This window comes from Myxocyprinus asiaticus, chromosome 3, assembly GCF_019703515.2.
Source record: "Myxocyprinus asiaticus isolate MX2 ecotype Aquarium Trade chromosome 3, UBuf_Myxa_2, whole genome shotgun sequence".
NCBI classification, from domain to species: Eukaryota; Metazoa; Chordata; class Actinopteri; order Cypriniformes; family Catostomidae; genus Myxocyprinus; species Myxocyprinus asiaticus.
Window position 1 is genome coordinate 28,809,562 of NC_059346.1, and position 25,921 is coordinate 28,835,482.

The following is a 25,921-nucleotide window of genomic DNA, read 5'->3' on the forward strand; positions in this document are numbered from 1 at the left end:
AATTGTGTAAATTTTTTTCAACACACTATTTTTAATATAATTAATCGTACTGAATTAATGTATTAAATTGACAGCCCTAATCAATACATTATGTTGAAAGACATTATATGTTTTTGAAATTTATTTAGGAATATTTGCAAGTTTTTTTTACTTAGGGCATTTTGCCCCTCATACAATGTACTTCATCAATGGAGATTTCTGGTCATTTAACCCAGTAACACAGTTGAAACACTCATGATAGTACAGGATTTGTTGTACCAGTATATGTCGTATTTTGGATGCCGGTTCTCACCATGGGATGCCAGTGTCCATTGGATGCCACCAGGTTTCTTAACTACCAGCAAGACTTCCTTGGTCAACCATCTTTATCAGAAAGACCATGTTGGTTGACTAGTTTCACCAACTAAGTTTTGCTGGCTATGTTGGTCCACTAGCTATACCAGCACCAAATCAGTATTAACCAGAATAAACCATGCTGGACCAGCATGGAAATTAAATTGATGCTGGTCTTTGCAGCATGGGAGTTATGGCTGTGTGTTACATGAACAAGTAGAAAGTGACAGCTTTGTCTCACCTGTATATGGGGTCGAGCATAACCATCATCTTACTCTCATCCCACGTCCACTCTTTCCTCTAGAGGTCAAAAGAGAGCAAAGGTCAGAGTTAAATAAAGTTCAAAAAAAGTTAAATGCTTCCAGATTCTTATGCCGGATTCACACATACTCCATGAGCGGGGCGTGAACGAGGCGTGAACAAGGCGTGAGCAACGCGTCGTGTTTGGGCTTTCACATTGGCTGCGTCTCTTTTCTAGGTTCCTACAGCAATGGCCGGCAGTCACGTGCACTAGTTTATCAGCGTACTTGGTTGTAATTGGTAATATATCAAAGTCTCTTTCAAGGCAAGTCAGTCTACTCAGCAGTCATCTTTGGAACGCTCTCGGGCAGGTTGGGCAGCTGTTTTCTTTGTAAACCAGTGACATAAAAGTACAGCTTCTATCTACTTGAATTGGGAAAGACTGAAATTTCCAAAAAGGTTGGTCAATATGCAGATCTATAAATTGTAGTATATAGTTGGTTCGGTTTATATATTGTTTATTTGTTTTTATGTCTTTTCCAAAATCTCCTGATTATTTTAGTTTTCTACTGCACCAAGAACCGAGTTCAGAGTGAGCCGCCCGGCAAAAATAGGCTCAGTGCCAAAACTATCCGCTCACTGCTGCATCTGGGAAGCTTCTGGTATGCTTCACCTCACAACTCAAGCTTGCAATGTGATGGGTGTCATCTGTTAATATGGGTGCCGAAACGAAAACCCGCTGCTCATGCCCCGCTCATGGAGGATATGTGAAACTGCTGTTATTGTGCACCAAGAGAAAAGTATAAACTTCAAACTAGTTAGGACTGAAACATTCATAAAGACTAATGAAATTCACATAAAGTAAGTGTTTCATGTCAGAGGTGTAGGGTTGATGGCATCTCACATACCTTGGGTTTCTTGCGCAGCAACACTCTGACTCCATCCACTGAGATCACTATGCTCACTTTCTTCTTCTTGACACTCTTTACCTTGAACTCATACTGCATGAAGGAAATGCATGGAGTCATTGAAATGCATGGAAAGACTTTTTACAAGACCGTTTACAGGGCCAAAAACACACTTGCCTAACCCAACTTAAAGATGAAATGTGTAATATTATGCAATATTGCTGTCAGGCTGGTTGAGATGCCCAAAAAACGAGAGCAATGTTTTTATAGTGCCACAGTATTTACAGTTTTCAGGGGATTCAACCTACGCATGGCTTACTTACAGTTATCTCTGCATATTGAGCTAGGATAGTAATGAATTGTAATCGATCTTGTCTACCTTGTATATAGATGAAGTTACTGTTTACAAACAAATGCTCCGCCCCACCACTTCCGGGTTCTTTTGGCAGCCCAGAAATTAACTGCTGTCTATAGGCGCTCATATTGCGCTGAAACTGCCCAAAAAGTACTGTTTGTAGGGTTGAAACACCCTGTTTCCAACAGATTATTGGAGATTTGGGCTTATATATGGAATCTATATATAACCATTTATAGAAACCTTTTACACTGCATAGTGACTTAATGATTCTCCACAACATTCAAGGGATAGTTTACCTAAAAATGAAAAATCTCACACTATTTACTCACCTTCATCTTTTTTCCATGGAAGTCGAAAGGAAATGTTAGGCATAATGTTAGCCCCCAGTCGCACTTCACTTTTATTGTATGGAAAAAAGATGCAATGAAAAGAAATGGTGACTGAGACTACCATTCTGTCTAACATCTCCTTCTGTACTCCATGGAAGAATGTCTTAGTGGTTTGGAACAAATGATGGTGAGTAAATGATAATAGAATTTTCATTTTTGATAAATGATCCCTTTAATAACAGAACAATCCAATGAAATGAATACCTTCTAACCAGAGATACACATTGCTTAGTATGCATGCAACCATTTAGGACCAAGGACAGCTCAAGACTAAACAAAACAAAAGCACAAGGAATGGAGGTGGAGTTGAGGGACAATACATGGCTGGTGGTAGCGAATACAGAATATGGCCACTGTCTGTTGCTGCCCAAAAACAAATGATCAATGAACCTCTGCTTCAAGGAATTTTTACTTACTCATATCACTCTTGAGTAATTACAAAATACATCTTCTATTTCATACCATACTAGTACAAATGAGAAAGACATGAGGAATATCACATTATACTATATGTTTCTCATAAACTATAGTGTACATGTTAGTATCTTGCTTTCACCTGCTTTCTCTTCACTTTCACTTGGCTTTGTCTTCTGTTCAGTCATTGGATAACACTTTAACCTGTCATGTCTTGAAACAGCATGATGTGACCTTCTGTATAATTAGCAGTGGATGCCAGCATCCAAAGGCCACAGTAAATATTAATGTACCCTGCCTGTATGTTTACTGTATATGTGTGAGAGAGAGTGAATGAAAACGCATATCTCAAGTTAATTCACAGTATTTTTTAACTTTACTATTTTACTATTTACGTTTACAATTAAAAAAAATAAAAACAGCAGAATGTAAAACAGTACGCAATATGAAATTATCATTGAACATTTCAAATAGCAGTATGCTACAACTGTTGCCATATGACCTCAACATTGCATGTTTAATTCAGCAAGTAGTTTCCAGTTATCATCTTGAATTTTTAGGTGTAAAAGTGTGTTTTGGCAGCCCTTAAGATGTTAAAAATCACAGCTGACAAGACCTTCAATTCATTCAAAGTGGAAACAGTCATAGTTAAGAGTATTGTATTGTGGCACACGGTATTCTGGGGAGTGTGTTAAATGTTGTTTACTGCAAATTTTTTCATACTACCATCCAGGTCTTACATGAATACACGAATGCTGCATAGTGCAGAACTACTATGAGTAGTATGGTAGTATGCATTTCTGAAGCCTGTTTGCCCTTAATAAAGCTCAAGGTCTAGAATACAAGTAACACTGCATGTTATGAATGCTAAAGAGTATCCAAGCACATCATTATTGTTGTCTGTACTGATATACATAAATTCAGGGTGTGGAGTCTCCTTAAAGTGGATGAAGCTTACCTGACTGGCCATGTGTTTCAAAACCTTGCAGATGGAGAGTCTGCCATGTAGGCTTGAAGAGTTGGATTTTAGGAAATGATGTAAGCTGTTGGCAATACTTTAGGATCTTTAGATGAATTAGAAACACAAGACAAAACTTACTCAAATGCCTCTACCAGTCTAACAGCTAGGAGGGTGTGCCAATTCTTGGCTTAATGCCTTAAGGACATGTACTAGTATCTCTTTAAGTATGCACACATTACTGCATTTATGACTGAACACTCTGTGCTACTACTTTAAAGTTTTACCCATGAACTCACTTAAAAATGCTCCAATGCACAAAACTTGTCAAAAAGCCAAGATGTCAAAATTGAACAAAAACGTCTATTTTTTTAATTATTTTTTTGTGTCAACATTCCTTTCAGGAGTCTGTAAATTTGTTCAAGAATGAAATTTTAATCTTTCATTGCTCTTGTGCAAAGTGCATTCAATTATTTAAGATTTGCTATGGCTAGTGTTCTGTGCACATAAACATTTTAGTGAAGAAAAAAAAAAAAGAGTTGCAGTTGGTATTCCAAAAAACAAAACAATAAAGAAAGGGTTAAACTTTAAATTCCATTCAGGATTAAGAACTGAATCCAGCCATCTGCTATAGTCTTGCTTTTATTTCTAATTTCCATTTCATTAAGAAGCATCTGCATAGTGGTTTAAAAGTTGACCCCCCCCCTTACAGATCTCTCAATACCTCTTGATTTGCAACCTGAGTGATTTAAGATGCCAAAACTTGAAAATAAAACTACAAATTATATTTTTAAGAAAATCCTCAGATGCACTTGTTCAGCCAATAGTCCATAAACTTCATTCACTTATTGATAATGATAGCTTTTATGCAAAAGTCAAATAAGATTAAGATTACGATTAAATATTAAACTATTCTTGTTTGCATAAATCAAATGGATCTAATGGACTAAATAATTTGGCTTTTTTTATTCTTTGTTTATTTTGAGGCGAGGCTGCATTTAAGGATGAATAGGTGTGTGTGTGTGTGTGTGTGTGTGTGTGTGTGTGTGTGTGTGCGTGTGTGTGTGTCTGTGTGTCCATACAACATACTAACCGGTTTATATCAAGTTTATATTCCATTTTGTGTCTAGTTCATTGAAATAGATGAAATTAAGGAATAACTTTTAGAAGATACTAAAATAATATATGTCACAGAGCTGTCAGTTGCTTTCACTTATCAAGTATTAACAAACAAGTCTGTGTGAATCTGAACAAATCATGGCCTCAATTCATGACCACATCAATTTTAGCCATTTGACCAAAACACTTTTTAAAAATCCAAGCAGAAAATAACTGACAATAACTCTCTGGAATATAAAGTGCAGACAGATTTAATGGCTATATCCAAATACCCAGCAGTGCTGCAACTACAGATAGTTGATCACAAACCATGAAACACTTGAATACTTTCAGACAAGCATTTCAAGAAAGTCTTCAGTCTAAAGTGCATTCTAGTTCACAATTCTTCCACACAATTACCCTTAGTAATGCTTAAAGGGATAGTACACCCAAAAATGAGAATTCTCTCATCATTTTCTCACCCTCATACCATCCCAGATTTTCTTTCTTCTGCTGAACACAAACAAAGATTTTTAGAAGAATATTTTAGCTCTCTAGGTCCATACAATGCAAGTGACTGATGGCCAGAACTTTGAAGCTCCAAAAATCACATGAAGGCAGCATAAAAGTAGTCCATAAGACTCCAGTGGTTCAATCTACAATGTCTTTAGAAGCGATATGTTAGGTGTGGGTGAGACACACATCAATATTTAAGTCCTGCTTTTATTATAAATCTCCACTTTCACATTCTTTCAGAATTTTCATTTTTGGGTTATGTATCCATTTAAAAGAAATAGAGCAACAAACAAAGAACATGTATGCCCCAGATGCTCCAATATAAGACATTACAGAGTTCGGCCACTTAATAAAAACATGTAAAACGTCTGGATTTATGCCATTTCTTTTTTTTTTTCACAACACAATGAAAAAGCTTTAACTGTAATGTTAACATTTCCTTCTGTATTCCTTCTCTTTGTGGAATTTCACCTTTGGCCCTAGGGATGCGATAATTACTTCCATTATATGTTACCACTGGGAATGACCTTGACCTTGTGATGCAGAGAGTGAGTTAGTGCCTAAAGCTCGTCTACTTGATTGGGATTTCCGCTTGACTTCAGACCAGTGGAGAATGTGTGTCATTTTGACAGTGTGTGTACTAGAGGAAGTGAGTGAGAGAGAGCGATGGAGAGGGAGGGAAAGAGAGAACACTGAATGGACTTCCAAACTCATTTCTTGGAAGTGGAGTCACCACAGTGACCTGCTGGGAGTGGAACGTGGGCCAATCAGTTTATCTTGCACCACCCATGGGCAGGATTTAATAACCTTTACTGGGCTATTTGCTGGAGCTCCAAAATGCTTTGATATTTCATTTGGAGTTTAGAAACAGCGTGTGTCTGTCTATGCTTGAAACGTGGAGTGCATTTAACATTTTTAAAAGAGAGAGAGAATGAGCAAGAAAACAAAAACATATGTTGCATGAAGCATAAAGCAGTTTTCTCCATCAAGCTGATGTTAACAAGACATCCTTTATATATGCATTGCACACATCCACATCCACATACACATACATATGCACACTCACACATCTTTGTCATACAGTGCAAACCATGTAAACGAAACAAATTTAATAACTATATACTGTAGCTACAGCATGCATGCGCACACCACCCAGACTTGATGAAGAGGTTGATAAGGGCATGTGCTTGACTGAGTAAATGACATGAGTTGTGTGCTGACAGGAACTCCCAAGGGTACCCATGTCACTAGCAACAACAACCTAGGCCATTAGAGACGAGTACATGTGTGCAAGAGTGTGTATCATGTGAGTTTAAAAGAAAATAAGAGAAAGATTGCTGAATTTGAATATCCCTGTCACTTACTGATGTGCATGGATGTGTGTGCTTGTATGTGTTTAAAAAATCTTTATCGGCCCACCACTAGTTTAGGCCTAATAATAAATTGTCACTTTATTATAGCCCCACCAGTGAATAAACCAGACTGCATGAACATATAAACAGAACAGTAACAGGTGTGTGCACAGTTGCTTGTTTGAGTGTACAAGGGTATGTTTACAAAAATGGCTTAGTTCCCTCTGTTTAATGGAGTACAGTGTTTGGGTGTGTGGTCTTTAAGGGCGTGTGTTCACACAGGACAACTCAGAAAACAAGGCCAGTATGAGGGCACCATCTGTCCCATGAAAGACACATGCAAGAGTGTGTGCATATATGCGCTTATGTTTGAACAACAATGCCAACAACAATGTCCATGTCATATGTGCATTCATGCTTAATTTGAGTTGAGGATTAAATATTAAGGATTATGGCTTTAAAGATTAAGGGCAGATCTTTGTTATATCAAGCTCCTATGAAATCTTACAAATATTGATTATACCAGTTTTATTTGACCATTATATGTATTTCTTCATATCTGCTTTTGAACCTCAGATGACAAAACAGTCACTTGCTCTTTCGGACCAGTGCTGCATTGTCACTGTGTCCTAAACAGGGTGCACTGGACACTGTATGATTTTTATGCTCTTTTACGATTGTTACTTGTCAGATTGGTAAGATATGATCCAGGTGAGATCTTGGATAAAAGCCATGGCAAAATTTGCAACTGTAATATACACATCGTAGCCAAGACTTTGGTCCCAATCATCCCGATTGACACTATTGACAGGGTGTTTTATCTGATCTGGCCGTCATGGCAGCAGTCACACTGCAGAATGACACTGGCAGAACATCGTTGAAGGAAAAGATTTATCACAAAGGCAAATAATCGGCCATCAGTGAATATGTCACACACAAAAATTACTTTGTTTTATTCCCAATCATGTCGTCTGTAACCGAGTACATTTTTGTGTTGATACGACAAAGCAATCAAAAGTTATAGCATTACAAAAATAATTTATCATAGTGTCCAAAAATGTCTCCAAGTATCCAAAAGCCTCTCCAAAAAAAAAAAAAAAAAAAAAAAAAAAAAAAAAGAAACATAATAATTGTACATAAGAAATAATTACACATGCAAATACAACAATGACTTAAGGTATGCGCTCTCTCCAAAGCATGCAGGCATGAGCAAAGAGACCTCATTCAGTTTCATTCTGTGTCATTTCAGCCATAATTTTTTTGTCAATAATAGTTATCTAAACACATACAGAGTTACATTATAGCTTACATTAAAATGTATTACATTATAGCTGTATAATTTCCAGCAACTATTGCAAATACAAATAAAAAAAACTATTTGCTGTAACTTGTAACATTTAATGAACTATATAAATATATTTCTTTCTGATATATAAAAATATGTAGCAAAAATAAAATGTATAATTTTGTGGACAGGGCCAGTACAAACCTGAAATGTTGGCCTGAGCTGATGAGCTCTACACAAGTATACAAACATACACACAAACACTTCTAAAGCCATCTTCAATTATTAACTCTATATTACATCCAATTGCACAATAAAGATTCACCTGATCAAATGCATTCTCTCTTGGCCACTCTTTTACACACACACACACACACACACACACACACATACACATATAAAGGTCTCAGCCCAGACAAATGGCTTGAGATAAAGTAGAAATGAGAGTAAATGGGAAAGGGAGTGCAGATCAGGCAATAGAGTGAAAGACAAGAAGAGGAGAAGTGACAGGATCAGCTCCTTGAGTTTCCCTGAAGTAGAACAACCATCTCTTTCTCAAGCCCTGAGGCACTTTTCCCAATCACAAAAACAAAAAAACACATAATGGAGTTTACATAGGTTGTATGTGTGTGTGTGTTTGTGCATGGGCATGCCAGTGAGCGAAGGTGAAAGTTTGTGTAGGTGGAGTTTGGCCAAAAGTGTTTGGTGTGAACACGATACGTGTTTCAGCAGAGTTGGGGGGTTGCCATGGTGATATGGGGGTACTGGTCTTGCGTAACAGGTTAACACTCTGACAGAAATACTCCAGAGAAGTGAAAGAGAGTATGAGAGAAGAAGAAAAGGAGCAAGAGAGGGAGAAACCCTGCTGTGTGTGCTGACTGAATGCAATGGAACAGAACAGTTACACAGGATTGTATTCATTTATTAACAGAAATGAAAACACACAAAGATACAAACCTTTGTAGGCTTCTATTCATGTATATTTATTTATCTCTCGAAGATAAAACATTCAAGGGGAGGAAAAAGCATGTGTTCCTTTGAATAAAACTGGAAGTCGTTGCCCTGAGAATGATAATTGCTGTTTGTCAGGAATCATTCTACAGATGTTCCAATATGTTATTTAAATTGAAATTCAAGAATTACTAATGTAATTTAAATGTGAATCTTGTAAAACCTGTAACAGTAGTTTGGTTTGGAGGTAGAGATACCAAGCTCACCGATGCTAGTGCATTTAGGCCATCACGTTGCATCTGTCCCTGGGCCACCGCACAACAATAAAGCCTTTCATTCTCTCTATCACCCCATATCAACCCCCCCCCCACACACACACACACACACACACACACACCCACACCCACCCACCAAGCAGTCACAAACACACACTCACTCACACACACACACATCAACTAACCCTCCCACCACCACCACCTCTCATCTCCATACTCTTTATCCCATTCTCTCTGGCTGGATTTGTAAAACTGCTGTTGGCATCGGTACCATAGTCAAATCCATGAAGTTTCAAAATGCCCATTGCAGGATGGAGCACTGAATTGTTCCTGGCAGGAGGATGAGGCCCAAACCCCACCCCTAATCTTAACCTTATTGAGCCTGTGAATAAGGTAAAGGCAAAAGTATACTTTGATTTTCTGCATACCTGTGAGTCCCGCACACAGCGTGTGTGCACATACGCAAATTTTGTCATTGCCACAGTAAGCGCGGACTGTGAGTGCAGGCAAGTTTTTCTAAACACATGGACAGTCTGCATCTTTGAATGTGTGCAATGCATGCGACTGCAATATACTTGCAAAAAGATTATCACAGAGCAGTTACTTTGTTTATACTTTGTTTTTCTGTGTGCCATTCCATCTCAGACATGGTCGAGCACTCAGCCTTTCAGAGTATACTCTTCTGAATGCGAGCCCATACGGGCACATTTATCTCATGTGCACAACGACTGCTTTGTGATCCTCTTTTAGTACAGTGAACTGCAAGCGCCTGCTGCAAATACATTTGCATCAGACGTGCCAGTACACAGAAAACCAAATTATACTTTGGCCTGTAGTGCGCATGTGGCCAATGTGTCTGTATAGGCTCACGGTCAACAAAGCATAGTACTTTGAAAGGCTAAATGCTCAACCATGCATGAAACGGAATGGCACACTAATGGATATTCAACAAATAAATAGGCTAAATAACTATAACATCTTATTGCACAGCCCTGGGATGGACTGGCCACCTGTCCAGGGTGTTTCCCTGCCTTCAGCCTGAGACAGCTGGGATAGGCTCCTGCACTACTCGCGTCTCTACATAAGACAAGCGGCCATAGAAGATGGATGGATGGATAGATCTTATTGCACAAAATTATCAATGTAAGAAAAGTAAGGAATAAGAAACACTCCAATAAAGAATGGCACGAAACCGCTTACGTGCATGATTCCTAAACGCAGAATGATGCGCTTCAATGTAACCAGAGTGCTTCAGGATGATACTTGCTGCACATTCAAAAGCGCAGAACTGCAAGATAGTATTGCAGGTACACATCTAGTTCACGACATCAAGAAGTTTACACAAACTTGTTTTTATATCATTGTGGGGACTCTCCATAGACTTCCATGCATTTTATGGATGATCTGTTTATACAGATCTAACAACAATTTCTATCCCCTAAACCTAACCCTCACAGAATCCTTTTTGCATTTTTACATTTTAAAAAAAATATATTGTTTATTATGTTTAATAAGCCATTTCCCTCGTGGGGACCGCTAGCTGGGCCCCACAAGGTAGGTGATCTCAGGTTTTACTATCCTTGTGGGGACATTTGTTCCCCACAATGTAGTATAAACATGTATAAACCTTTTTTACTGCAAATATTTATTTAAGCAGTGTCAGACAGAATCAGCAAAAGACTCTCCAAAGGACCTCACAAATAAGGGAACATTACTCACAACAGAGGATTTCATGTCCGACAGCGATTGTCTTAAAATGTATTGTTGATGTTGCACTCTGCTGTTAAAAACAGTGCATAAAAAGACTAAACCTAAAGAATTAAAGAGACAAAACTTATTGCAGAGGGTTTTACTGTGCTGACTGTTATTCATTTTAAGCACAGCAAGCTACCATCATACAAAAACGCTCCCCAAGAAGTTGCATCCCTCAATTAACTTGAGAATTGAGAATTGTCACCACCACTAAAAATATGAATGTTAGTAGTCAAACCCAATGATCGACTAGTCGATTAGTCACCCACCCTGGCACATCCCTTATATACAGTGGCACCAAAAAGTATTTGGACACTTATAAATATATTGGCAAGCTACTCAAAAAATTTAACTAGCTAAGCTACCAACTACTTAACAGAAAAATTAGTTAAGGTAAGCTAAAAGCTACACTTCAGAAAAAGTAGCAAGTTACACTACAAGCTACATGCCAAAAGTAGCTTGCTACATTTAAGCTTTTCCAACCACAGATGCACAGAGCATACTGTCATAAACAAAGAACCCAAAAGACATATTCACATGACATTTATCAAAGCCATGGTACAGTATATTAGAGTTTAGTGCAATACAGTATACAAGTATACAGTAGGTTCAACGCGTAGGTGCACGTAAAAAAAACAAACATGTAAATTCATATTTAGACATGCTACCTATACAAAACCCATGTGTTCAACATGTAAAATCACTATTTTTGTATAATTGTATTAACTTGGTGCTCCCAGGTAATGGTACATGTCCAAAAAACATGGTAATGTCATGGTACTTTTTAAAGTGTTTTCATGTAGGATAATAAGTGTTTGATACTCTTTTGGTTGGAAAATTTCTTTACCTGCAGAAGTCATTCACAAGCTGCACACGTATTGAACTTAATAAAGACTTTCTTCATCACTGGCAAATGATATGATGTATTTGCAGGTTTGGTTTCCATTGATTGATTGTAGATCCACTGCAACCAGCGTTATCTTTATTTGCCGTGTTATAAAATATTCCATGAGCTTGTTGACAAGTGAGAGCGCGAGCCAAATGAAGCTTTATGAGTAATTCAGAATGAATCGCAAACCGATTCAGACCACTTTCCTATCCTATTAATTTGTGATCGGACATCATTAGTTCTGATTCAAAACTGGCATTAGTAAACACTGGGTACAAGGCATGATGTAGCGGTGTAGCTTTTGTCAACGCTACGCCACTACCTAGTCAAAAATATAGCTTTGCTGAAAACCTACTTGATTTAAAAACTAGTGAAGGTACCTTCTCGCTACTCAGAAATGAATTTGAGCTAATAGCCCCGCTATTTGTAGCGAAGCTACTGCCCATCACTGACTACCTGTGATTACTCTGCTAGGCAGGGCCCAAAATGAACACCGCTTAAGGGACAAAATTACAAAATTGGCTGGTAATAAATCTGACTGGCTGGTAAATTTTATCATCTACAAGCCACCTTAGCTGGTAGGCTAAAACGTTCATTTTGGACCTTGCTGCTAGAACAAGGACCTTTGTAAACTTAGCGTAGAAATAATACTTTCACTAAAAATGACCTTGGGACCATCACGTTGGCAGAGAAAAGTGAAACTGGATAAAAAGCATAATTTGTTTGCAGATGCCACTTAGTTTGATATTTACTGCTTGCTATTGTAGCCAAGGAAGGTCACTGAGCCGTCACAGAGACACTTAAAAGATACAGAAACAAAAATGCATGCTTTATGAAATGACCACTGGATGCAACATATGATAAGAGAAAAGATGTGTGTGTGCATGTATGTGTGTGTGTGTGCGTGTGTGTGTGTGTGTGTGCGCGTACACAAGAACAGAGAAGGGTCACCAGACATTGCTGTTGCTATGGTCTCATTCTGCATATCAAAAATACATGTGCATTAAAGGGGGAAATCAATGACATTCTTTCTTTGGCAGTTAGCCTGAATTGATTAGCTCTAGAATCAGATGCACCAGACCTAAAACAACTATCAGCCGTCTCTTCATGTACTAGCATTTCCTCTTCATTACTGTACATACAAACCTTTGTCTTGTGTTTGCTTTTCTCATTCTGTCAACAATATAATCCTGAAATACTGGCTAATCCCTCTTTTCTGTCTTTACACAGGAGGTACCTTCCATATAGCACACCTGGGAATGAACTAAAACTTACAGGAGCAGAAAACAAAGAAGAACAGGCAGAGATTCATAATACAAACTACTGGTATACATTATTAACACAACAGGGGTTTTACATGGGAGTCATTCCTTAGGGGCCGGGCCATAATAACATTTCACATTCCTCTTTTAAAAGACACACACGCACGCTATGGCAATATGGACTTTTCAGAGCTTAAGTCTACAAATTAGATCCGGTGAGAAAAGAAGGCACAAAACAATTAAAGTCTTAATTATATTGGCCTACATTCCCTTTTTGGGATTTGAGAGTTTAGAGTTTAATTTATTGTCCAGCCATGGCTGAAAATGTATCTTTGGTCTTGACAAAACTCAAACAATTACATTCACCACACACCAAAGCAAATACATTCCAGGTATAGTACATACAATACAAAATGCATTATGGAAAAAAATACATAAAGCCAATATGATGCTCTCTTGCCTTCTGCTTTATTTTATTAAGGATGCCTATTGCACATGGAACAAAGTATTTAAAAAAAAATCAACTTTGTGGATGGTATCCTATAACGTCGTCCCGATGGAAGAAGCTGAAATTCATGATTAAGAAGATGTGTTATGTCATTTGTTATGGACTACTCAGGTACCCTCAGGAAAGGATGGATGTGGATGAACCATACAAATGTTAATTTCAATTGAACAAAAGGTTCAAAAGACATTTGACTTTATATGATTTCAAAATAGCTCATGATTTTAGGACATACGGTTCAAAAGTTATGCTTCATTGTGCAACCTTAAACTTCGATTGGGGAGGAAAAAAGAACAATAAGAATGCCTGCAAGCAGAAATTATCAAGGATAAGCCCTGCAACTATTCAAAAAGTACAACACAAAAACATCCAGAACAAAATTAAACTATAATACTGGTCAAGGTGGGGATCAAACCCATGACCCTTGGAACCATAGTCCAATATTCTAGAGACTGTGCCACTCAGTTGACATAGCTCAACCCTGGCAAAGAGACATCCAGAGTTTAGAGTCAGCACACAAGTGTATGTTATCTTTTGAGCTATAGGTGCTGCTGTCTTTAAACTGCTCAGGTATCCTCAGGACATGATGTTGATGATGCATACCTATTTTCTTTCAAATCCAACAATGGTGGCGCTGTCACTAAACTCTGCATGTGCCCTCAGATCATGGTCCTCATGAAGCAAACCAAGTTTTGTTTCGATAGGACAAATGGTTCCCAAGATACAGCCTCAAATCCATTTTTATATTGACTTTTTTTTGCAATACTGTAACTTTTAAACAAAGGCAAAAATCTAAATTCTGTATTATCATTTATGTGCGGCTCGGTCTGGAGAATATTTCAAGACATTGTTTGGACAAATCGGACAAAGTTTAAAGGACATTAAACTTTTAAACTGTAAACATCATAATCCAAGATGGCGGCCAATGTAATGGGTGGGGTTTTAATGTAAGGGGTTTATTTGAATCAACAGGTGGAGGGTAATCAGAAAAAAAAAAACATTTATTGTGTCTCTATGACAAACATATCAGAAGATATGCACAAAAGAAAAGTGCATTTTTTAACTGGTGGTGAAGCTGGCGCTTTATAATTTGTCCTAGAAGTCCCAAATTTGCTATGGAGACTATTCATGCCCACTCTTATAAGTGTGCCAATTTTCATCATTTTCTGCCATAGACTCCCATTGGGGGGAATAATAATAATAATACTAATGGAAACAATAGGTGTCACAGCACCTCTGGTGCTTGGCCCCTAATAAGCTAACTTCAACAAACTATTCTTGTCTTTTGGGAGGAAAAAATGTAATGAACAATATGCATTAATAATACTAATAATAAAAAATAAAAAAAGATGTAAAAATAACAGTAAAAAACATTTGCACTCACCCAGAGCTTACATAGAAACCAAAATTGCTGGCATTAGGTTAACTCTGAGTCTACATAAATGCTATCACATTTTTTATAATTTCATGTTATTGTTCAGAAAAACAAGTGGTGAAAGTTGGCTTTTTATAAAATGAGCTCTACCCGTGTTCAGATAACGCACTTACCGGTCTGATAAACTTCTGAGTTTCTCGTACTGCCTTGCATTTCCTTTCCACCATAAAAACAGATCCTTGTCCATTGGTATTCATGACTTCAACAAGAACCAAATACCAATAGAGTAGAAAGAAATAAGATTCAAATTATTACTAGTATTGCCACACTTGGCTTTGCTTGAAAGCACAAAACACACCATCATGTCTCCTTCTCTTATCCAACACCTCGACAACACACATCCACAGCACCCCTCAGTGGACTCAGTGGATTGTAACTGCAAGATCTGGTGAAAGATCCAGAGGGAAAGCACAGGATAATTCTTCTTTGCCTACGGCAGGCAAATGTGCAAAGGAAAATACATTTGCAATATTCGAGTAGTGTTTCTAAAGTAGTCATGAAACGTAGAGATTGCAACCAACTTTTCTTCTGTATGTGTATTTCTGAGTGAAATGGCTTATCAAACAAGAAAAAAATGTAGGGCGGAGATTTCATTTTATCTATTGGTTGTTGATTGGATTATGAAAAGTGGGCATTGCATACCGGAATGGAGGCAGACCTGAATGTGAGTTTGCAGTCCACAAACAGACAAACACACCCTTTCCACCATGCCCCACTGACAAAGTTAAATCAAAATACACTAAAGGAAAAAAGAACACTTACTCGTGTTGTACATCCCAAGATACCTGCAAAAAAATAAAATCATGACGGTCACTCCGTAACAATCCAAGCAGGCGATCCGGGACGTTTAAACTGTCAGGAGATTGAGGCTCGCGCTGGATCCACACGAGTGCGTTAGTGCAACTTCAAGGCTGCATGCAAAACCAGGAAAATGCTGCCTCCGGAGGCTGTATACAATAAGGTGCTTTTCAAACTGTTTGGAGACCAGTTTCCTTAAGAGTTCCATTCATTCAAAACTGCTGTCAGTTAAGCCATTAACTAATTAGGCAGCAAGGTAGCAAGTCAGCTGCCTGTTTTCGGATGCAGCCCAAGGTAAAAGTGCTTCACGTATGCTATAAGTAAATGTCTTATTCACTATGCACTGTATGTACAATTGGTTTGATTCAATATTTTTTTGAGTAAATGCGATTGCTAAAGTGGACATGCCATCCATGGTTGCTGGACTACTGTGTGTACTGTTATTACCTTCTTCCTAATATATTAACAATTTCTTCATGTGCAAATAAATTACTAAAATTTTATGAATATGAAATCTGAAGAAACTGCTATCTACCATTTAAAAGTTTTGTGTGAAATTGAGTAAATACAGTGCTAAATCTGAGTTTATTATTATTATTTTTTTTTCAATTTTATGTTTGTTATTTACTATATATGTACTATACAATTGTAAAATTGTGTGATATAAAGGCACTGTATCGTCCTATCGGCCACCCTGCTCTCTGGATATCGGCATTGGCCATTAAAAAAAACCATATCGGTCGACCACTAAAAAATACACCTCTTCATCTCAGCATAAGACGCTTTGACGGCAGGTTTGTGTACATGACTCTTAAAGGGGCGGGGTGAAAACTGACTAAAAACTTGGCTTAACCTTGCATACGTCAGCAGAGAAGAGTCACTCATATCACCGGAAGAGCAAGTTATGGCATTTTGATTAAAGATTACAAGTTCATCATATTTGATAAAACAGCAAATATGCACGGATGAATCGTCCACAATAAGACCATTAACATGCATTAATACAATAAATAGGGTAAATTTTGATTTCATGCCGACTTTAATAGTCGACTAACTGGTGCAGAACGAGTACTCGATAGTCGAATACTCCTGCACATCCCTAACACACATCCTTGCAAAGGTCAGACATGGAGATATGCTGTTTCCTTCATTGGAAGAGGACCACTTACAACCAGTTATTTTTAGCTCTGATAACATAAGACCTAAGGAGCTGTCAAACATAAAATGCCATTCTGCAATTTGACCTTTCACCAAATCAACACGAAGGAAAAACGCAGAAAGAAAAAGCTATCAAGTTACTGTATGTACCTGCTGACCACTGTAGAATGATCTTAACACACCTAACTGGGTGTTCATAAAAGACCCACACAATCTTGATTCTGTTAAATAGTTTATACTGCTGTAGATATATATTCATAAAACTATCAGTCTTCAGGACTCCTTAACATTATTTACATGTGGGAGTGAAAATATAGAGTGGGACTTGTCCTAAACAAGTCAAGACAAAGAAGGATGTAATCATGATGTGTGAGATTTTTTTTATGTTAAAGCACTTTCTCCTATCCCAGATTAATATGCAAAGACAACTATAAGTAAGCCATTTGTAGGTTAATTTACTTGTAAAGTGTGAACACTGTGACTCTGTGGTGCCAACAAAACACTGCTCTGTTTGTTTCAGTGTCTCAACCAACCCAACATAGCTATATTGGCTCAACCAATGGAATGAGTTTGGGGCAGGACTGCGGGGTGAGTGCTTGGGAAACATGTTTGAAAAAAGACATTTTAAAGGGGCTTAGAAAGGGGTGACTTCTGTCATGTGGATATGGTTTGGGGATGTGTAAACGAGCTTCTCCCATTAACTCATCCAAAAAGAGCTAGGGTGAATGTCAAGATTTTTAGTGAATAAGGACTTAAATTTTGGACTGATTCTCACTGAAACCTATCACATTTCTTCAGAAGACCTGGATAAAACCAGTGTTTACTAACCTTTTTTGTAGGGATGCTCCGATCAGGATTTTTACAGCCGATACTGATCACTGATCTTTTTGTCACCTGATCGGCCAATACCGATCCCGATACCAATCATTTCAACTTTTATCAGGATCTGTCATAACTGGCTATATGTAAGCTTTCTGCACAGTGCACACTGTCACTATTAATTGAATTTTCCTCTTCCCAGTAATATCACTATGCCAGTATTCACCACACACAGTGATGACATGACAGTGCTGCTGATGTCTTAACGGAGCCACACATGTCTTTTTCAACATGAGCAGATGTAAATATCGGCCGTTACCAATCGGTGGCCGATTGATCGGAGCATCCCTGCTTTTTTGCCGTCAGTACCCCAACAGCACCATCAGTAAGTGCAAGTACCCTTTCATCGAAACAAAACCAAAGATGTGTACCAAAGGCTAAATATTATTTAACATATCATTAAAGGAATAGTTCACCTGAAAATGTAAAGTATTTGTCTCATCATTTACTCACCCTCATGCCATACCAGATGTGTATGACTTTCTTTCTACTGCAGAACACAAATTAAGTGATTGGATTTTTGACGCATGCACAGAGAAGCTTGAAATCATGATCGCCAAGGAGACAGCTGATGTCAAGATCTTTAGTGAAAAAGGAGTCAAAGGAGAAAAAGGTCTGTTCTCACCCACAAACCAATTGGACTGCTTCAGAAGACATGGATTAAACCACTGGATTCATATGGATTACTTTTATGCTGCCATCATGTGCTTTTTTGGACTTTGAAAGTGTTGGACCTAGGGCTGGGCAAAATTATCGATTTTCTAATGCATCATGATCTTCGTATAAACGATCTCAATATCCATTCTTAAATCCCAAGATTGATCTTTTACTCTATGTGGCAACCCTCTATAATGCAAGTAAATCACTCGCATGTGCAACCAAATCTCATGCTATGCAAATAAAAATGTCTATGATTTGCCACTGGCTAATCAATGTTCAGATTTCACTCACCAGTGATTGAGTAGTATAGTAAAGAAGAAGTTATTAGCACAGAGGTCCTTTCACTGCGTGTTGAGAGTAAAAGTTTAGTTTAACTGGTTCTGTGTGTCCAAATATAAGACCCATGGATCCATTTGTCATTGAATAGTGTCTCTTTTAATACCGCTTCTGTTCTTTACATTCAGTTGTTGATAAAAAAAAATAAATAAAAAAAAAGAATAATTTGATTTTAATCACACATGGATGTGCTAAAGAAATTACGCACGTCTTCTCTTATTATATGTGCCACTAATTTTAAAGAGACGGTACCGATTTAGTGTGTGTTCTACATATCAATGTAAATACAATGTAAATAGTACAAATTATGCAAGGAAACAACAAATATGTCACAAAAATATACATGCAACATAATGCAATTTCAAGACATTAATTGATGGAATGGACTGAATTTGAACATTTTTCAAAAGCTAAAATGTGATCAGTTTGATGTAAAAATGTATATTTTCAAATTGTACCTAGAAAGGTTGACTAGAAGTTTCCTTTATAATTAATAGGGAATTTTTCTTATAAATGAGAGAGAATTTATTTTATACTGTATGTAAGCAGAAGCAAAAATGTATCCATATGAATCGATATCGAATCGAGACCTTGTGAATTGGAATTGAGTCGAGAAATCTGTATCAGTACCCAGCCCTAGTTGGACTCCATTCGCTTGCATTGTATGGACCTACAGAGCTACAGAGATATTTTCTAAAAATCGTTTTGTGTTCTGCAGAAGAAAAACCTCATACCCATCTGGGATGGCATGAGGGTGAGTATATAATAAGAGAATATATATTTTTGTGTGAACTATCCTTTAACAAATTCAAAACCAAGTAGAAAACTACACTCTGCAACCATACAGTATATACAGTATTACATATATAAACCATTTTTGTTGAATATCAGAAAAAATACCTATATTGTGATATATAGAGTTACCCTGATATAAAATTACTCAAACCATCACTCCTGACTCACACTCACCCTCGTGCTGTAACAACTGTTCATTTGGATAAACTAGGATATTCCTTTATGGTTTCCTGTACAAACGCACACACTCAAACTCACAGCAGGTGTGCAAGAAAAGCTGCTCAGCAGGACTCAATTTCAAGGGCTGAAATGCCACTCAAAATTGTTATGAAAGCTCATTTACTCACAAACACACACACACACACACACACACACGCAGTGGAGCTGGATAACAGGGTCAGTACACATTATTTACAGTTGTTTTCGAGCAGTGGAACAGGATCTAACACCACAAGGGCACAGATTCCAGACTTATCTCTGAGGGAACTCAGAAACCCAGAAAATAACACCAGTAAAACACAAACAGAGGGACTGACAATTCCTTAATAATCCCAAAACACCTCAATCAGTGAACTGAGCCTTGTATTAACAGAAAAACGTACTCTCACTTTTCTACACTGATAATCAGGGCGGTAACCATCATAGACATTCACATAGGTCACCCACGTCCCCCCAATACTCAAATTATTGGTTCATCAATTTGGGTTATATGTTTTTCATGGCAGATTCTTGAAAAATAGGTAAAATCCTTGCTGAAAATCATGAGAAAGAAGAGAAACAGAAACAGAAAAAAAAGAGGAAAGAACAGAAGTGGAGAGGAGAGAAGACTTTTTTACTTTTATTTGTTAACTTAAAAAATGCAAATTCCGCTCTAATTCTAGTGGCTATAAGAGCCTTCAACACAATCTCTGTGTCTACCAAACCCTCTCCATTAAAATTTTTTTTTTTTTGTATTAACCAAATAGCCAACATTGCTTCTCCCACCATCCTTCCATTGATTAGAGATATTGTTTTATTTTCTGAAGCTACATATTTGGGACCAAGTATGAACATTTTCTCATTAAAAACTCCCTGTTCTCTAACCCAACTACCTAAAATTCTAAACAACCCACTTAACCTAGAACAATGTAAAAACAAATGATCTCTTGATTCTTCAGCACTATATGGACATTTATTGTCAACAGTGGGGTGCCACATGTCTGTTTATAGCTACCGCCAATAAACAATCCTCCACTGGAGATCCGCAGTGCGTTTCTAATCCTTCCCTAAATATTTTTTGTGTGTGCTCGGGCAGTCGGTAGGGACGGCTTTGTACCACTACCCCAGGTGCCGTCTCAGTGTGGTGCTGGATGTGGTTTGTACAACCTGGCAGAGGAGAAAACACGTCTGCAACTTGGCAACCTCTGTGACTTCATACGGTGAGAGGTGGTCTCCACAAGTGACATGATTGGCTTTTACATTCACCTCCAGTCCGAGCTCCGCCCTCTCCGGAAATACCGTTGCCAACGTCACAGGGACCGCCTCCCTCCACAATTTCAGGAGGTTGAGATGGTATATTTGACATGCGTCACTTCTATCTGTTTGTTTTACCTCATAATCGAGATCTCCCACTCGTCGTGTGTCCTCAAAGGGCCCTTGCCACTTGGCGAGTAATTTAGAGCTCGATGTGGGGAGTAATACGAGTACTTTATCTCCCGGTGCAAATTCCTGTAGCCGAGTACCCCTGTTATACAGCCGGCTTTGATGTTCCTGAGCTTGGAGCAAATTCTCCTGTGTTAGTTGACCCAAAGTGTGGAGTTTTGCTCTAAGATCAAGAACATATTGAATTTCATTTTTACTGTTTGAAGGTCCCTCCTCCCAAGTTTCCCATATGACGTCGAGCACGCCGCACAGCCGCCGCCCATACAGCAGTTAAAATGGGGAAAACCCTGTGGAGGCTTGCGGGACCTCTCGCACTGCAAATAACAGGGGTTCGAGCCATTTATCTCAATTTCTAGCATCCTTGTGCACGAACTTACGAATCTTATTTTTCAGGGTTTTATTAAATCATTCCACCAACCCGTCTGTTTGTGGATGGTAAACACTGGTGCGAATAAATTTAATACCCAATAATTCATACAGTTCACGTAGTGTTCGTGACATAAATGTAGTGCCTTGATCCGTGAGGATTTATTTCGGAATCCCCACTCAGCAGATTATTCTGAAGAGTGCCTCCGCAACACTACGTGCTAAGATGTTGCGCAGAGGCACTGCTTCCGGATATCGCGTTGAATAGTCCACCAGAACCAATACAAAGCGATGTCCATGTGCTGTCCGCTCTAATGGCCTGACAAGGTCCATGCCAATTCTTTCGAAGGGGATCTCGATAAATGAAGGGGGCACAAAGGCGCTCTTGGGGTAGCCGGCGGATTCACCAGCTGACATTCAGGGCATGCCGCACACCACCTGCGAACATCCCCGCGAATGCTCGGCCAATAGAAGCATGCCATTAGTCGGTTCAGTGTCTTTTCCTGCCCTAAGTGACCCGCCATTGGATTATAATGAGCCGTCTGGAATAACATTTCCCGACGGCTCCATGGTATTAACAGCTACGTTGTATCCTCTTTTGTCTGAGCGTCCTGTGTCACTCGATACAACCGCTCTTTTATAATAGCAAAATATGGATATAAAAGTGCGATATTTGGTTGGAGTCACTGACCATCAATAACTTTCACTTGGACAAGGGCATGCCTGAGGGTTTCGTCTCTCGACTGCTCTAGAGGGAAATCCCTTTTGGAAAATCCTCTAAGGACGGGAGGGGCCAAAGCCTCCCCCTCCCTTACGTCATCCTGACATGGAGCTGACGAGGACCACCCCGGTTCTGCCTCCCCTGCCAATGCATCGCACATTTCACATCTAACAACTTTCTCGCAGGACCCATCCACACATATTCCCTTTAATACATTTCTTAATTCCGGCCAATTAGTTCCCAAAATTAGTGGATGGGTGAGGCGGGAACTAACTGCTGCCTCCACTCTATGTTTTTGTCCCAGAAATTTAATAACGAGTGTCACTACAGGATAATTGTGAATATCCCCATGCACACACCTCACCCTCACACTTTTGCTTGTGCCCAAAGCCTCGTCTTGAACCAAACACTGGTGTATATTGGTCTGGTTACAGCCCATATCTACCAAGGCTTCATGTGTACTCCCCTTGACACTCACCGGTATTCTGTATGCTCCGGCTCAATCGGGGGCAGCCCGTGGAGTGTTTGAGCATTGGTCCCGGAAGTACCCTGGATCCCCACAACTCCAGCAGGCCAGCCCAGGCGTTATGCTCGCACCTGTGACGGTGGGTACATCCACCTGAGGAGGAGAGTGACGAGACACTGATGCCACTGGTGGCGGGTGTGGCAGGGTGAGCAAGAGACAGACACAATGGTTGTGGTGTCAAGCCTCGGAGAGGCATTTATTGGAAACAATAATAAATGTAAAAGTGTTCAAAAGGGGTAATAAAGTGTCCAAGGGAGAATAGTGTTCATAATAAAAGGGGGAATCTGGCATCCTCATGGTGATCGGGGCTCCGTGAAAGGGGTGGGGTAGTGTTCATAGGAAAGCCCAGGCACAGGCTGGGTCAGTCGGCTGCTCACGCTCCCCTCCAAAGTCTACGGCACGTGGGGCAGCGGCGTCACTGGCGGCCTGTCTTCCCAGGCCCACGGCAAGCGTGAGGGTAAGGTGGCCCGGCATCTAGCCCGTCGGCGGCAACGTGAGCTGTTCACCCCCGGCGACTCATTACGGCATCCGGGGGTCTGAAGCACGGGTCCGATCCATCCCAGCTCTGGTCCTGGGTGTGCGAGAATACCAGTGTGTGCACACATGGAGATTTGAAGCTGGCTCCCCAAGAAGAGGTGCGCTCTGCATTTTAAAGACAGCGGTGATGAAGCATTATCCCCATCAGGTGTGCTTCATTCACCGCTGACTAAACGAGGCTTATTAATTATGCACCTCTTCTCGCTCTCCCGCCCAACTCCCATCATGAGCCAGGCTGAAGAGCGGCCCTAAGAGGCAGGGCGATAATGACGAGCCAGAGGGGTGGATCATTCCGCCGCATCTCCACCCCCACAAGCGTCACCCCATCGGCATCTCCTCCCACGCTCACATCCAATCATGGAATCCAGAGCCGGAGGTGCACACTCTTTAGCAGCCCACACGGGAATGCTACTTCCTCAACCAGGCCCTACGGTCGGAGTGGACATAAGGGGGATACCTCTCCAGCCCAACTCCTCCTCTCACTCGCACCCAGGTGGGAACAGAGAAAAAAAACACGAATTAATATGACAGCCTCAGCCAGCTACAGGGTAAATGCTTATTAAGTGTCACTTACCCTTTGCTGCAGCTGGGAGGCCATCCTCATGTTTTCTCTGTCCCATTCCAGGCTTTCAATCGAACTGGCGAATGAGAGGAAGAGTGACGAAACTGTAGGTGCCCAACTGTGCCGTCTTTGCCCACAAAAGTGCCCACATTCTCCACCACTGTGGCAGGGTGAGCAAGAGACAGACACAGTGGGTGTGGCGTCAAGCCTCGGAGATGCATTTATTGGAAACAATAATAAATGTAAAAGTGTCCAAAAAGGGTAATAAAGTGTCCAAGGGGGAATAGTATTCATAATAAAAGGGGGAATCTGGCATCCTCACGGTGAATGGGGCTCCATGAAAGGGGCGGAGTAGTGTTCATAGGAAAGCCCAGGCACGGGCTGGGTCAGTCGGCCGCTCACACTCTCCTCCAAAGTCCATGGCGCATGGGGCGGTGGCATCACTGGCGGCCTGTCTTCCCAGGCATGTGGCAAGCATGAGGGGAAGGCAGCCCTGCATCTAGCCCGTCGGCGGCAACATGAGCTGTTCACCCCCGGCGACTCATTACGGCATCCGGGGGTCCGAAGAACGGGTCCGGCAGCACGTCCACTTGTCTGATCCCTCCCAGCTCTGGTCCTGGGCATACGAGGATGCCAGTGTGTGCACACATGGAGATTTGAAGCCGGCTCCCCGAGAAGAGGTGCGCTCTGCATTTTAAAGACAGCGGTGATGAAGCATTATGGTCAAACATAAATAAATATATAGAAAAAAAAATTAAACAGACACACATATATACATATATATATATATTGTATAAGACGCACACTTGCATTTCTAGATGCAGACTTAATGTTTTTAAGAATCTTAGCCCACACTCCTTCCTCCAATGCCAAGTTGAAATCTTTCTCCCATACTCTCTTGAGAGAAGTTAAGGCTCCGTCCCCCAGACTCTGAATTAACAGGGAGTAATACACTGATGCCTCATGACCTTTTCCAAAAGCCGCAATCACCTCTCCCAAAGCATCTGCCTCCTTAGGGGGGTGTGTGCTACTCCCAAAAATAGTACAAAGCAGGTGGCGAAGTTGTAAATACCTATAAAACTGAGGTCTGGGGATCCCAAAATGATGGACCAAGTTTTCAAACGATCTCAACACTCCACTTTCCTATAGGTCACCGAGTGTAGCAACCCCCCCCACTCTGGCCAGCAGAAAGGGGACTTGCCAATACACAATCTTGAGTTCTGCCATATGCTCGAGGCAACATTTAAATAAGTGTCCAATTTAAACAATCTGGACACTTTAGTCCATACAGAGTGTACATGCGAAATAACGGGGTGTAACTTAACTTTTCCGATTAGTTTGATAGAGATGCTTTGTAATGGTGAAATAGGGGCAAGGACTGCCAATAACAATAACAAACCAGGGAGGGGCTCTCTCAGGTGGAAGTGACCAATGAGCGAAATGTCTGAGACTGAACACATAGTATTAAAACAAAATCTTGGGTAGGCCTAGCCCACCTTTGTCTATTGGCCTATGTAACTTATTAAAATGCAATCTGGGATGTTTACCATTCCAAATGAAGGACTTCGCTATGCTATCAAATTGCTTGAAATAAGAGAGGGGGACATCTACAGGGAGAGATTGTAGCAGGTAGTTAAATTTTGGGATACAATTCATTTTAATAACGTTAACCTTCCCAATCATCGATAAATGTAATTAAGCACGCCTGCCCACATCGCTCGAAAACCTTTTTATTAAAGGGTCAAAATTAGATCAGACAAATTTGCTGGGAATAAAATCCCCAAATACTTAATGCCCTGTTTGGGTCACTGGAAGGCGCCCGGCTAGAAAGCCGTTACTGGACAGTACGCTGTCAGAGCCAAAGCTTCGGATTTAGACCAATTGACTTTGTATCCTGAGAACTTGGAAAAGGAATTAATAATTCTGTGGAGGCAAGGCATAGATCTAGTAGGTTCAGAGACAAATAATAAAATATCATCTGAGTAAAGCAGAAGCTTATGCGCCACACCTCCCGCAACCACC

General features: G+C 39.9%; 1 protein-coding gene across 1 annotated transcript in view; it reads right to left on the reverse strand.

Moving 5' to 3' along the window:
• LOC127421158 (carboxyl-terminal PDZ ligand of neuronal nitric oxide synthase protein-like) overlaps window positions 1-25,921 on the reverse strand; it is a 69,686-nt gene that overhangs the window by 25,777 nt on the left and 17,988 nt on the right. The window contains exons 3-4 of the mRNA XM_051663969.1: window positions 1,482-1,574; window positions 575-633 (exon numbers count right to left, since the gene is read on the reverse strand). Of these exons, the coding sequence (XP_051519929.1) occupies window positions 575-633; window positions 1,482-1,574 (152 nt within the window). The remainder of the gene's footprint in view (window positions 1-574; window positions 634-1,481; window positions 1,575-25,921) is intronic.